The sequence below is a fragment of the Echinops telfairi genome, unplaced genomic scaffold (assembly GCF_000313985.2).
Source record: "Echinops telfairi isolate 266 unplaced genomic scaffold, ASM31398v2 ScPeMD7_7424;HRSCAF=8462, whole genome shotgun sequence".
NCBI lineage: Eukaryota > Metazoa > Chordata > Mammalia > Afrosoricida > Tenrecidae > Echinops > Echinops telfairi.
This window is the reverse complement of record NW_022111324.1, coordinates 59927251-59942518: the sequence shown is the minus strand read 5'-3', so window position 1 is coordinate 59942518 and position 15268 is coordinate 59927251. Positions and strand designations below refer to the sequence as shown.

Here is a 15268-nt window from a genome sequence, read left to right as displayed (position 1 = left end):
CACAGGCTGATGTGCTTCTTCCATGTGGGCTTTGTTGCTTCTGAGCTAGATGGCCATTTGTTTATCTTCAAGCTTTTAAGACCCCAGACGCAATATCTCTTGACAGCCTGGCACCATCAGCTTTCTTCACCACACTTGCTTATTCACCCGCTTTGTCTTCAGCGGTTGTGTCAGGAAGGTGAGCATTATAGAATGTCAGTTTAATAGAACAAAGTATTCTTGCATTGAGGGAGTACTTGAGTGGAGGCATGGCCTCATCATTCTTTGCTAGCTCTCACTGAGCTCTCAGGTGTAAAGATTGCCGTAGCCAACGAATGTGAATTTAGACTTTTCCTAGTAGCAATGACTCAGACTGCAGGCAGAAAGCAAGATAACCAGGCAGCAGAACAAAGGTGAGAGGCATGCATATCAACTTCTATTTAAAAACAAGTCTTCCTAAATATGACCATATGACATAAATATAAAAATTGAAGCTAATTACGCTTCCTTCACTTTAGATCAACACATCCTCTAGTAACAGCTATTGTTACTCAACAAAAACCATGCCTTTACCTTTCACATTTGTACAATATCCTTGGGACATAACTCCATGTCATCTTTGAAAACAACTTATGACAAGAACACCAAAATATCCAGTACATACTTGGTAAAAAATCAGAACATGTTCAGAAAATAACGCGTTCATCACAATTAAAACCGCAGAACACTTATCCTATTCTAAGCCATAAAGAAGTCTGAATTGAGCACCTCTTGTATTTAATCTTTTTTTTTTATTCTGTTCCTCTCCAGAGCCTTTTCTAAGCTCCAACATATCAAACACACTATGAGCACATGAGTAGGTCACACTAAGCTTTTTACACAGCACATGTATTCTCACTGCCTCCTCGGCCACATGGTTCCACTTCTCTGAAATGCTAATGCTTAACTGCAAAAGAAAGGATTTAAATTATATTATTCTTAGTGCTCTCTCCACAGTAAAACCCTCATTCCCATAGGATATCATAAATGTTGTAGTATTTACCTCACCCTGGTCCTAAACACTTTATGTCCAATATGACCCTCAATAGTCCTAAGGTTTTTAAGAATTAATGTTTTATATGTACACATGCTTCCACATTCTCATTCATGTTTACCTTCAGAGTAATAACTTGCTCCTTTTTCCTACTGATTTTAAACTTCCCACCAGAACAAATTCAAGTAATAAGGAACTGTGAATAAAAATGAAACAGATAAGCATTCAAGAGGAAAAAAATAACTTTTTCAAGCTGAGTAGGCTTACATTCTCTGAATACTATAAGCCTAGAATAAGCCTTGCATAAAAGGAGTTGGGCATTCTCATGGTGCCATCTAGTGGATATTTGCACTAAATTCTACTTTAAATTAGATCTAATTAGACTTACTATATTTGGTCGTATTATATGAGGTACACAGACTTTAAATTTGTCTTAAATATATATTTAGGTTATCAAGTGGCCAATCAACTGAAATTTTCCTTTTTAAACTGGTTCTGCCAATTTAAAAGAAGAAAACAAACTTTCTAACTCAAATAACTATCAAACCAAAAACCAAACCCACTGCCATCAAGTCAATTACAACTCAGAGGGACCTATAGAACAGAGTAGAACTGCCTCATAGGGTTTCCAAGGCGTAATCTTTAATAGACTCAATTTTTATAGGTGCACAACTTATTGACAGCAATTACAGTAATCAGTTGTGCAAATGTACCTTAATCAATGAGATCTTCCCCTCCCCTCTCCTTAATCCCCTCCCTCCCACTCCTGGTAACCACTAATAAACTTTGCTCTCTCTACACATTTGACTTTTCTTGTCATTTTATAAAAATGCAGTCATACAATATTTGTCATTTTGCAATTGACCTACCTCACTAAATACAATGCCTTCAGTGGACATAACACATGTCCATACATGTATTAAGGCTGCATTTCTTCTACTGGCTGAGTAGTGTTCCCCTATAGACATGTACCACATTTTGTTGATCTACCCATCTGTTGATAGACACTTAGATAGGTGTGAATAGTGATGCAATGAACACTGCTGTCCAAGTCTCTTTTGAAGTCTCTGCTTTCAAATCTCTGGGCTATATACTAGGGATGGAACTGCTGGGCCATAAGGTAGTTTCAGTGTTCGTTTTTTGAGGAAACCCACACAGTTTACCACTGCAGTTGTGTCCAAAGCTGTAACCTTTACAGAAGCAGACTGCCCCATCTTACTCCTGTGGAGTAGGTGGTGGATTCAAATCAACAAACAACAAACTCTGGGGGTACCAGGCAAATACTTAATCACTGTGCCACCAGGGCTCCTTCAAATAACTACAGCCTTTGCCATTTAGCTGCCTAGTGCTTCCAATAAAATAAGCACCCTTAAGCCTCGCAGTTTAACTATAATTCTTCATACTTATCTCCTTAAGGAAAAAAATTATGACTATTAATTTACATATCTTGTACTGAAAATAATTAAAAGATCCCTTACAGAAAGATGTTAACCTCATTATGTGCATCCTCATCTACTCTAAACTGGCTATTTCAAGCACGCCTACTAGATTCTTTCTTGTCCCTACGGTTGTCAACATCAGCCTTGAGGAATGAGTTCTTAATCTACAATTAGCAGGAAATAAGCAGGCAAAAAATAAAAAAGGTTTTCTTATTCCAGGAGACCTTTACGAATACTTTCTCTTATTACTCAGAACAATCAACCATGTCAGGGCAAAAGGTTGGCAGCATTTTCCCCAAAACAAGTCAGATGACCAGAAGGGGCAGAAAAGAGAACAAATGAATAAGGGAACCGAGGAAGTGGGGAGATTGTAGTTACGCAGAGGAAATTGCAACTAATGTTACAAAACAAAACAAAATATGCATAGAATGTTGAATGAAAAACTAATTTGCTCTATACATATGTATAAAATGTTGAATGAAAAACTAATTTCACACAAGGCATAATTATTTATATATATATACACATATATAATTTACATATATGTATAATTTACTTTTTATGTAGGGTTAATATTCAAGGAGGCTTCAAAAAATTCCTGAGAAAATTCAACTATCTTTCAAGTCCATTTTTGCACCAACTCATCTCTACTTGATGCTTGAACAACATGGGCTTGAACTGCACAGGTCCACTTCTACACGGATTTAAAAACAAAAACAAAAAACACTGTAACACTAATCATCCTTCCACAACTATCTGTTTCCAAAGAAAAAAATTTCTTGACTCTTAAGAGCTACTACACATAAGAAAAGGAGCCCTTGTGGTTACACGTTGATCTGCTAACCAGAAGGTCAGCAGTTCAAAACCACCAGTCGCTCCACAGGAGAAAGACAAAGCTTTCTACTTCGTAAAAAGCTGCAGCCTCAGAAACTCAGAGGCAGTTCTACTACGTCCTATAGGGTTGCTATGAGTCGGCATCAACCCAATGGCAGTGCATTTGTACTTCACACATAAGCAGTTGATCTCTCTCTTTAGATTTGTGGTTACAATCACCTAATCATTTTCTCTTACTTGTTAGATATCCTGGGAAAACCTCCCTCCCAAAACTGCAAAGGAAGTTGGATTATAGTAGTAAGTAACTCTCATAGTTTTCATGTCTGTTTCATCATGTTAGTGCCAAACCATACACCAGGAATCACACCATGGGGCGATACAAAGTGCCTTGGGTGATGCTGGAAGTGCTCTCAAGAAGCAGGAAAAAGCCACGACATGGCATTGCTTGACAGGAGCCACAGATGGAGATCTGCAGCTGTGGTTGCCCAAAGGAATCCAGTGTAAGGGCCATGGTAGAACAAATACAGAAATTCTGTGACATCATTGCTGGAGATACACCAGCAAGCCAGAAACCTTGTGCTTTTTGTGAAATGCCTTTTTATCGCATATTGAAAATGCAGCTTCTATGTGGGTGTAGTAGACAATATATTTAACAACAAAATAGATGTTGATTGCTTATGTTATTAATAATACTTCCGGTCAACAGTGGGCTATAAGTAGTTAAGTTTGGGAGGAGTAAAACTTACATTTGGATTTTCAACTGTACCCATAGGTAGAGCAAGAGGTGGGAGTGGTAGCCTCTCTAACCCCTACATCGTTCAAGAGTCAACTATTAGTGAAAAATGTGCTATTTCATCATTTTTACATGTAAATGCATTAGCATAAATTATTCTCATCATGTTGCTGCTATTCATAAGAGGCTGATCTCTCTATTTAGATGTGTGGTTACAATGACCTAACCATTTCTCTTAGTTGATGCATATACCTAGAAAACATCCCTCCCCAAAAAGTCAAATAACATATTAGTTAAAGGAAAGAAAATGTCAGGTTACCAGATGAGACTAGCATCAAAGTCCCCAATACTGAGGCCAGCATTGTACGAAAGCAACCTACACTCCTTCACACAGGCCAACAGATAAGGAGAAACCTAACAGGTTTTGATCAGGCTTCCACAAATGTCACAGCAACTTCATAGTTAAAGTCCATTCAACAAAAAGATAGAGGTTTGAAATGGAAATATGATGTCAACAACCAATCAGACCTTCTTTCATCTTTGGTTGCTCAAAAGGTCATTCAACCTCATGCTCAAATGTTCAGATAGGGGGAATATAGTTCAATGTCTTTGAACAAAAGAGATAAAGAGTAATCAACATTGCATGTTTAATAAATAAGACAATGTTAACTTTTTTGTCTAAAAACTCACTGAAAAATTTGCAGTTTTCAGGTTCACATTTACTAAAATATAATTACCAGTAATTAATTTTCTGAAACTTTAAAGGAGTTTCCTCTATTCCATCATATTGTAAAATAACTTAAACAATTTTTACAAAATAGAAATCAAGTTGTTTTGTTTTGTTTTTTAAATTTTCATTTCATGGTAAATTACAACCTGTTCCTATCATTGTGTGCTCACCTCCCCAACACAATCGCTGAAGACAAATGGGTGCATAAACAAATGTGGTGAAGAAAGCTGAGGTATCCAGCTATCAAAAAACACAGAATCTGGGGTCTTAAAGGCTTGAAGGTAAACAAGCGGCCATCTAGCTCAGAAGCAACAAAGCCCACATGGAAGAAACACACCAGCCTGTGTGATCACAAGGTATTGAAGGGATCAGGTATCAGGCATCATCAGAACAAAAAAATCTTATCATTGTGAATGAGGGGAGTGCAGATTGGGGACCCAAAGCCCATCTGTAGGCAACTGGACATCCCCTTACAGAAGGGTCGCGGGGAGATTAGCCAGAGTGCAGGATAGCAACGATGAAACATACAACTTTCCTCTAGTTCCTAAATGCTTACCCCCTCCCCCACCCACTATCATGATCCCAATTCTACCTTACAAATGTGGCTAGACCAGAGGATATACACTGGTACAGACAGGAACTGGAAACACAGGGAATCCAGGGCAGATGATCCCTTCAGGACCAGTGGTAAGAGTGGCGATACTGGGAGGGTGGAGGGAGAGTGGTGTAGATAGGGGGAACCGGTTACAGGGATCTACATATAACCTCCTCCCTGGGGGATGGACAACAGAAAAGTGGGTGAAGGGAGACGTCAGACAGTGTAAGATATGACAAAATAATAATAATTTATAAATTATCAAGGGTTCATGGGGGAGAAGGGAGCGGGGACGGAGGGGGAAAAATGAGGAGCTGATGTCAGGGGCTTAAGTGAAGAGCAAATGTTTTGAGAATGATGAAGGAAAGCAATGAATGTACAAATGTGCTTGACACAATTGATGTATGTAAGGATTGTGGTAAGAGTTGTATGAGCCCCCAATAAAAAGATTTTTTTTTAATTACAACTTGTTGATTGCCTTTAATTCATTTGTCACTGAATTAATTCCCACTCCCACTCCTGGCAATCCCACGTGCTGCAGAACAGAAATGTGCTCCGCAGGGTTTTCGTGGTTACAACCTTTTGGAAGAAGATGGTCAGGCCTTTCTTACAAGGTACCTCTGGGTGGGTTTCAACTGTCAATTTTTCTGTTAGTAGCCAAGCGCTTAACCATTTGCACCACGCAGTGTGGCCCTTGTATATCTCCTGTCAACTTGCGAAGGGGTTGGGTCTAGCCTGTCAATCTAGCCTTGATTAGCTCATCTGGAGGCACTAAGGAGATAAATAGTTCACTGGAGACCAGATGCACTCTGTGCTTCCTCTTCCTGCTGACAAGACACATGGGGCCACACTGAGGGAACCAGAGCCGAGCTGGAGAAGCCACACGGAGACCCACGCCAGTGCTGAGATGCTTCCACCGCCACTAAATCGACAAGTCTTTCCACCCACTGGCCTGTGACCTTCCTGCATTCGGTGTCTGCATGTATTGCGTGAGTCTGAATCGAATTTATAGACTGGTATCAGACATCTGGGCTAATATCAGACTTATGGACCTGAACTAAACTGGAATGGGATGTTTTCTTAATACACAATTACTCTTTGATATAAAGTTCTCTCTTACACACATATGAGTGTCTCTGGATTTATTTCTCTATTCAACCTGGACTATCACATGCAGGAAGCCCATTTTTAAGGTACTAAAAGAATATAATGACTTAGCCTCTACATCTGTTCTCTCAGAAGTGATCTACTTGCCATGTCCTTCTACCTGTACCTGAAGGACCTTGAAACAGCAAGTCTATACATTAAAATCTGTCCCTTTGGCTCATTCCACTGACAAGCTAGATCATGAGTATATACAAAAAATGACAACTCACCTTCTAAATACCATTTAAAATACTACACACTGAAGAGCTGTTATGGAGTGAATCACCTCGTCACATTCTGATTCGAAGTCCAAGCCACAGCTAGTCCCCATCCCTTTACCACCCTCCGGGACACTGCATACTGTGACTGGGCTGGCCGCCGGCTTCGTTGCTACTAAATGCCCACACCTCTGGTTGTCCCTGGGGTTTGTAGACTTTTAGGGATGAAAGTAAATCTTCCACTTGCTCACTACACCAGACAATCTCATGATATTTAAAAGCCATTTTCCCCTCTCACATAACAATGAACTGGCAGGCTGTCTGACACTTTGATTTATTTATATTTGTCAACAGAGTGTCTTTCAGCAGGATTCATTAGCCAGGCATAAAGGCTTGGGGGTGGGAGGGGGGTGGGGGGGCGGGTAAGCACTAACAGCACTTCCACGTCCAAGTCTTTCATTCTTCAAGATTGTAATGTATAGGAACAAAATGATGTAGTGACAGGATAAAATACCAGCACTGTATCTACATGTTCTGTCTTTTTCTGAGCTTTTTAAAAACGACACAGCGCCAGTTTCTCTCAACATTAGAAGAGCACCTTCCTGTAAAGAAAGATCTATCTTATCCAAGAAAGGCACATCCACCGCTTCCCGTCACAGCCCAACATGATCTGTGAAAATGGTTGGCTAATCCCTTAAATCCAAAAACCCCATAAAATCATGCAAATCAAGAGGGTCAAATCCTTGGGTCCCTCAAGAGCATGTATATCCAGAAAGCCATCAAATAAGTATCTGAGCGGTGTCACTTGGCAGAAGCAGTGTGTTATTCCACTGTTACAATGGCAGAGTTAGTGGATGTGTCCAAGCCAAATATTCATGGACATGGGGTCAGTGGCCCAAAAAGAGTGAATTTTTGCTGCACATACTTAAAAATACAGGAAATCATGCTGAACTTAAGGTTTAGAGATGGATTTTGTGGTCATTGAGCACATCCACGTGAACAAAGCCCCTAAAACCTGCCACTGAACACGCAGTACTCATGGTCAGATTAACCCCTACATGAGCTCCCTTGCCACTCGGAAATAATCCTTACTGAGAAGGCACAAATTGGTCCTAAACCAGAAGAGGAAGTTGCACAGAAGTAAAAGATGCCCCAGAAGACACTGAAGAAGCAAAAACGTATGGCTTGGGAATAAATTAAGCTTAAAATAAAAATTAATAAAAGTTAAAAGAAAGATATATCCTTCCAAGAAAAACCTGCTTCTTTTAAACGTCCAAGATAAACCCTGACACAGTGACTTTTCACCAGCTAACCCAGACTGTCCACTTTGCTCAAGGAGTCTTGATGCAGCTCTTTTCGTCTAGTTGTCAACAGCCTCCTCTAATTCTCAGCAGTGTCCCAATGTGGACAGAAAATTACATGCTCGCCTTAGCTTTAGGTCATATTTCTTATAAAACTAATGCACTTACCTCTTTACCCTGAACTCTCTCCCAGGAAGTCGTTCCTACTGATCATGTTCCTTCCTTACCTGTCCCAGAATCCAGCACAGTATGGCCCCCGGCCCGTGGTTATCCCGTCTCTCAACATGGAGGACTCCGTCTATCAACATAAGCTTATTCTGGATAGCCACCAGAATATAACCCTCTCCAATCACACACCCTAAGTTCCCGTGTGAAAAAGCTAAAGGAGAAAGAAACATCCTGCCTTTCCAAGAACTGTACTCTTCGTCGGAAGAAGAAAACAATGATGATGAAGTTGACTCCACCCCCTAGGGACTAGAGATGCCCCACAGGGCCCAAGGCTGTCATCTCCATCCCTATGGAAGCACACTGCCACGCTGTCTCGCACGGAGCACTGGCAGATTCAGGCCAATGGCATTTTTGTTAGCAGTTGAGCACTTCACCACTGCACCACCAGGGCACGCTCTGCATTGAATACTCTGTCCTCTGTAGGATGTCACAGGATCTGAGCATTTTACAGGGGAAAGCACCACTCCTCTCTTTCTCAGGAGTAAGAGCATTCTGACACAATATGTGGGGGGAGGTCGGATGCGCAGGCATTCCCTCCCCTGAAGGCAATCAGTTACCAGACTGCTGTCTCATCCCTCCACAGGGGTGGGCCTGCTCCCTGCATCTGGGGACAATGGAAGGGCTCCTGTAGGAGGGGTTTCCACCCTACTGATAATGGTTCCTATGGAGACCCAGAGACCACCCCCTAGACCACCCTCTCATTGCTGTGTAACCTATAGTGCAGCTCCTCCCTGTGATATATGTCTCTACCTGTAATTAGTGGGCTGGCATGCCTCCAAAAGGTATATAGGTGTGAGTCAGCAATATAGATCTCTCCTCTCTGACTCTGAGCTCCTTGCTGCTCACTCCCTGGTCACTCCCCTCTCCCTTGTTCTCTTACCCTCCTTCCCTTCCCCCTCTCTCCACGTGGACCACCAAGCTAGGCTGAGGTGAGCAATGCTATCATGGAATATGTCTGACTGTATTATTGTATTACCTCTCATGCTCTCGATGACTTTAATATAATACTTATATATCTCAACCGTACAATTGTGCATTACTGAATCCGAGTAGTAGTAATAGTAGTAGCAGCGGGTGGGGGCTGGCATCCCACTCCCCCACGCCATCTTTTTAATTTAATACTACAACAATAAGATCAGGTTATCCCACAAGAGTCATGTCATGGATTAAATTGTGTCCCCTAAAAATGTATGTCTGCTTGGCTGGGCCAGGATTCTCAGTGGTTTCGCAGTTAGGTAAAAATACAGTGTGGCAATTATGTAATGATATCGTTATCCCCCCATGACGTGCCCTATTTGATCAGCCAATCAGTTATACGGGATTAGGGTGAGATACAAGACCCTTATTCAAGTCACAGGCCTTTTGAAATGAAAGGAAAGTTTCCCTCGGGTGAGGCCTGCATCAGCTCTTATCTCACAAAAGATCAAAGAAGAGAGAAGCGTGCAGAGACGAAGAGACCTTACTACCACTAAGAAAGAAGAGCCAGGGTAGAGCATGTCTTTTGGATCCAGGGTTCCTGCACTGAGAACCTTCTAGGTCCAGGGAGAGATGAATGCCAAGACATATGGAGATCTGCAAAGAACATCAGGCCCACAGGTGCTGAAAGGCGACAAGGACCTTCCTCCGACATTGTGAGCCCACAGGAGTCAGCTTTCACCTAGAACTGATGCCCTGAATTCAGACTTCTGACCTCCTACACTGTGGGAGCATAAATGTATCTGCTAAAGTCATTCACTGTGGTATTTCTGTTACAACAGCACTAGACCCAACGAAGACAAGTCCCTTTCTCAAGGAAACTAGTTTTAGAAAGGGAATCATATTGAGACTCCAAGCAGGGGGTAAATTTTCCAAAGCCTAAGGAGAATCCCGGATCAAAACAAAGTCAAGATCGGAATCCCCTTGCCTACCTTCCCTCACCGCCCCCAAAAAAGCCAGAATATAAAGTAAAATCACTGGGTTTTTTTTATGGCCTTGGATGAATCAGGATAGAGCTGAAGTGTTAGGGGCTCAATGGAGAGCTCTGGACATGTGTCCCCATACTTTACACAGAACACTAGTGGACTTCTGCTTGGTTGTGGAACAACCATGAGATAAAATAAAAGGTCAACTAACCATTCTTAATGTGATAGCACCGAAAGAAAAGTTTTTAAGTGTGTGAATAAAACCAAACTCACTGCCATGGAGTCAATGCTGATTCAAAATGGAATCCTTGTGGTTTTCGGAGACCGTAACTGTTTACTAGAAAGCCCAGTCTTTCTCCCTCAGAGCTGCTGGTGGTTTTGAACTGCTGACCATGTGGGCACAACCACTACAGCATCAGGGCTCTTAAGGGTGTCACACATCCACAAAATGGAAAGGAATTTGTTCCTACTCAATCAAGATGAGAACTGGCTTGAACAGATTTATATCAGTATGACTGCTGACGTACAACATCAGTACACACCCTCACAAAAATAACATTGCGATGAGTTTGTGGCTGCCTCTCACTTTAGAATCATAAAGCTGCCTCTTCTTCCGTACCTGTTACTCATAAAAAAACAATCGAGAAATATTCTCGTCTTTAGAGAAGCCCTGGTGGCATAGTGGTTACACTACATCTACGAGTCTACACTACGTCTTAAGGTTACATTATGTCTAAAAGGCTGAACATGACATGAAGTGAAGTTTAGTGGAGCATTGTGTACAAGGCAATAATAGATCCTGAATATGTCATCAAGTCTAAGAAGCCAGCAATTACACACTAAATCATTATTTTATATACCACTACAAAGACCTTCCAATTAAATATAGATTATCAATGTAAGATTCATCCTCACATCAGTGACATTAAAATGCAAAGAAAAAATATCAAGACTCAATTAAATACCTTCAAATTCTATATCCTTCTGCTTTTTGGTAATATGCCATATATACTCATGTATAAGCCGAGTTTTTCAGCACATTTTATGCATTTTTTGTGGTAAAATTAGGTGCCTCGGCTGATATTTGGATCGGCTTATACTCAAGTATATACAGTAAGAGTCTTTAGCAATCAAAACTACTGAAATGGGTAAAGTACAATCTCTTACCTTCTGTACTTCCTGTAGCAAAGCTCTCGAGGAGGGAATCTGAGGAAGCTTCTGGAGGACCAATCAATTCAGACCCATCATTAATTATTCCACCCTAAAAGATCAGGAATAGTTGTGTTTTAATGTCATTAGGAGTATAAACAATTCCACCCAGGCCCTCTTGGGGATCCTCACTTGCAACCCCAAGCCTTATGAGAACTCCTAGTTCCTCAGCAACCTTCTGGGGAACCCAATGCCCCCTCCTCAAGCACAGAGGATGGCTGTGTCCTTGGGACACTGCTCAACATACTCCTGCTACAGGGGCTCTGGGTGCATAGGATGAGGCTTCCAGGGCTTTCTGGAACTGCTCCATCTGAACCTGCGCCCTGAGGAGCCTGCACTGCCCAGAGAAGAGAGTCAGGTGAGTAAGCTAAAACCCACCCCAGCCCCAGGAAAGCCAGAAACTCCACCTGGCCTTCTCTATCCGGGGTCCCCATCCACCCCTGCAATGACCTGTCTCTGGTCTGGACCGCCCAGGCAACTTGACACTTTAAGAATGTTTCATCTAGTCCTGCCCACTAGTCTTTTGTCCGTGTTTCCCATAATTTTAGTCTCTTAAACTGGTTTTCCGTCTTAAGGAAAAAAAAGAAAAGAATATAAACATTTTTAGAAATCAGTAATAAATGAGTAATAGTTACCTAAACTGTGTGTAAGGCCTAAAGAAAGATATAGTAAGATTACAGATGCTTTTTCAAAATTACAGAGTATTATCATGTTTATAATAGGTGGCTTTAAAAAAAGAACAACAGATTTCACATGTCCTCGAGCAGAACAGGTCTTGGAAATGATCTTTTTGGAAGCAGATTGCCTTCCTTCGTTAGCACCAGTAGGTGAGCTCAGGCCCACACCTTTATGTTAGTGACCGAGAGCAGATCATTTATGACACTCAGATCTTGTGGCTTTTACAAAGGTGTGTTTTAAATCTATCAAAAATACTTACAAGGAAAATGTAGGAGAAAGAAAAATCTTAAGAAGGAAAAAACTACAAGTTAAAGAATATTATTCAGTATCCTTAGTGACTGATTATTTTACTTAGTTATATGTGATAGAATGCTTCAGGAAGTCATTTAATTATTTTAATATTTTATTGAACTATATGAACACATCATACAACTCAATAGTTCAAACATATGAAGAAGGGTTATGAAATCATCACCACAATCAACTTTGGAATATTTTCTTCCTTTCTGAAGAAAGTCATTTGTAGAAAGTCGTTCCTGGCTGCAGAAAATAATTTAATTCTGTAAGTGAATTAGAGTGAGTAAACTGACTGCTGCTCCGGGATGAAATACCGGATTTCTGGTGACACAGGATACAGTAAGAAAATGTGCTGTTTCATCTCATGTGGCCTTTTTTTAAATTTATTTATTCCACAATTCAGAAATGCTAAAAATTTGTTGTTCCTGTTTCCAGTTTAAAAAAAAAAATCCCTATTATACCAGGTCTCAATTTTTTGGTTGGTGGTAGTGATTACCGTATATATTCGTATATAAGGTGAGTTTTTCAGCACATTTTTTATGCCGTTTTATGGGAAAATTAGGTGCCTTGGCAGATATTCGGGTCAGCTTATACTCAAGTACATACGGTACTAATCAAGGTAGAGAGAAGGGTAACTTATGGTATGGTGGAATGTACCAGCAAATCCTTTCCACAAAAAGCAATGATAAAACAGGAGGGGGAACCCTGGAGGAATCTGTCTAAACAATCACTCAAAGGCTCTAGACATTGGCCCGAAGTAGAAATTAAATGAGGAAGTGGTTACTCTTGAAAAGCCACTGAACTCCAGGAAAGAAGTCTGAGACTCTGTGTTCTCCCATCCCACTTGAAATGGCATAGTAATCACATGGGGCAGCAAGCCTTAAAAATCATCAGATCTACAATTTATCTCCAGAGGGAGCTGACCTGATTTGGAGATAAGTACAAAATAGAAGGAAAAAATAAAACTTGTCAAACAGTATGGTCATTCTTGGTGGCAAAGAAATAAGAAGAAAGATGGATCCCCTAACTTAAAGCCGCAGTCCACATATTGGTTAACAGTACAGAAATTTAACAGAAAGATGCCAAAAATAACAGCCATAGAGTCAGCTCGAACTCACGTGTGTTCAAACTGTGCTGCACAGGGTTTGCAATGGATAATGTCTCTAAAGTAGATCGGTAGACCTTTATTCCAAGGTACCTCTGGGCAGACTCAAACCTACAAACTTAAAGTACGTAGTAGCCAAGCATTTGCAAGATTATATTTGGTAGAGTAGCGGGGCAGCAAAAAAGAGGAGGTCCTGACAAGAGGGGCTGACGCAGTAGCTGCAACAGTGGCTTCCAATGTAAGCTCCATTGGAGGATGGTGCAGAACCAAGAACTGTTTGTTCTGTTGAACACAGACAGGTAGCCAAGGTGGGAACGGACTCAACAGCACCTCACAGCACTAGCAATGCTCTCCCGGACAGACCATGAGCCTGTACATACACACAGGAGAAATGCGAGCAATCACAGTAAATGCTGGGGAAGGCTGAATTTCCAGACACAAAAAGAATGATTAGTATAAAAGAGAAATTTTAATGAAATGAGATGTTTAAGCTACAATTTCAAACAGGATCAAATTGGTTCAGTCATGGCTGACAGAAACAAGGGCAAAATATATATTGCACAGCAACCAGACCTCATGAACATCAAATTCTGACCTGAAAAGGAAATAGGCAGTGGTACCCAGCTCAAAAATGGTGGTGGACCATGTCGCCATGAACATATGCCAACAGGAGACCATCTTTGAGCTGACTACCGCTGCCTGTTTTCAGATCAAAATCAGCACTGAAGAGATTTGGTTGCTATGCAATACCAACCACCCTAGTTTCCATCAGCCAGGACTGAACTGTTCTGTTTGTTTGTTTTTTGTAAATCATTTACTGGGGGCTCTTACAACTCTTCTCACAATCCATGCATACATCCATTGTGTCAAGCACATTTGTACATTCATTGCCCCGCATCCTTCTCAAAACACCCCCTTTCCACTTGAGCCCTCAGAATCAGCTCCTCATTTCCCCCTCACTTCTCCCCCTTCCTCCCTCATGATCCCTTGATAATTTATAAATCATTATTAGTTTTTCATGTCTTACACTGTCCGAAGTCTCCCCTCACCCACTTTTCTGATGTCCGTCCCCTCCAGAAGGGGTTATATGTAGATCATTAGCACCTGGTTTACATGCAAGCAATGATTAACTGGCTGCCTGCTAAGCTGTACTAATACAAGGCTAAACCCTAAACAGCCAGGCTTAAAAATAAATACATCTTTTAAAACTGAGCTATTAGCAATCACAGGATACAGAGCAAAGAGATTCTACAAATTTGGCACAGATATATTACCATTTAAATAAACTAGCAAAAAAATGGCAACACCAAATCTGGGTGGGGGGTGGAGGGTCAGAACCAGACTTACTATAAACAAACAAACTCACTCACTGCCATGGAGTTGATGCCAACCCATGGCAACCCTAAAGAGAGTAGAGTTGCCACTATGAGTTTCCAAGATTGAAACTCTTTACAGGAGTAGAAAGTCCTGTATTGCTCCTTTGGAAGTTGGTTTCTAACTGCTGACATTGCAGTTGGCAGCCCAGTGTGTAACTATTACGCTACCAGGGCTCCTAGACTTACTACATTACTGACAATTTCAAGTTTTAAAGAAAAAGATTTCACACCATGCCAAGAAGGGGGGAACGAGGAGTATGAGTTTGACTCACGCACAGGAAAAATTTCAGTCAATAGACACCATCTCTGAGGGAGTCAAGATGTTATGCATACAAGGCTGGACTTATTAAAAGTATGTTTAAAGAAATTAAGCAAATCATGATTAAGGAATTAAAAGAAATTTTGATTACTGTGTCTCATGGAGTGGAGAATAGAAACTATATTTTTAAAAAGTAGTATTTCACAA

The 15268-nt window shown here is 40.9% G+C and overlaps 1 protein-coding gene across 8 annotated transcripts in view; it reads right to left on the bottom strand.

Moving 5' to 3' along the window:
* RPS6KC1 (ribosomal protein S6 kinase C1) overlaps positions 1 to 15268 on the bottom strand; it is a 219558-nt gene that overhangs the window by 151081 nt on the left and 53209 nt on the right. For 7 of the 8 annotated variants that reach the window (XM_004699883.4, XM_045298271.1, XM_045298273.1 and 4 more), the window contains exon 5: positions 11305 to 11398. In XM_004699883.4, the coding sequence (XP_004699940.1) occupies positions 11305 to 11398 (94 nt within the window). Of the gene's footprint in view, positions 1 to 1133; positions 1155 to 11304; positions 11399 to 15268 lie in introns of those variants that run through there. The other variant, XM_045298272.1, reaches the window with a different exon arrangement.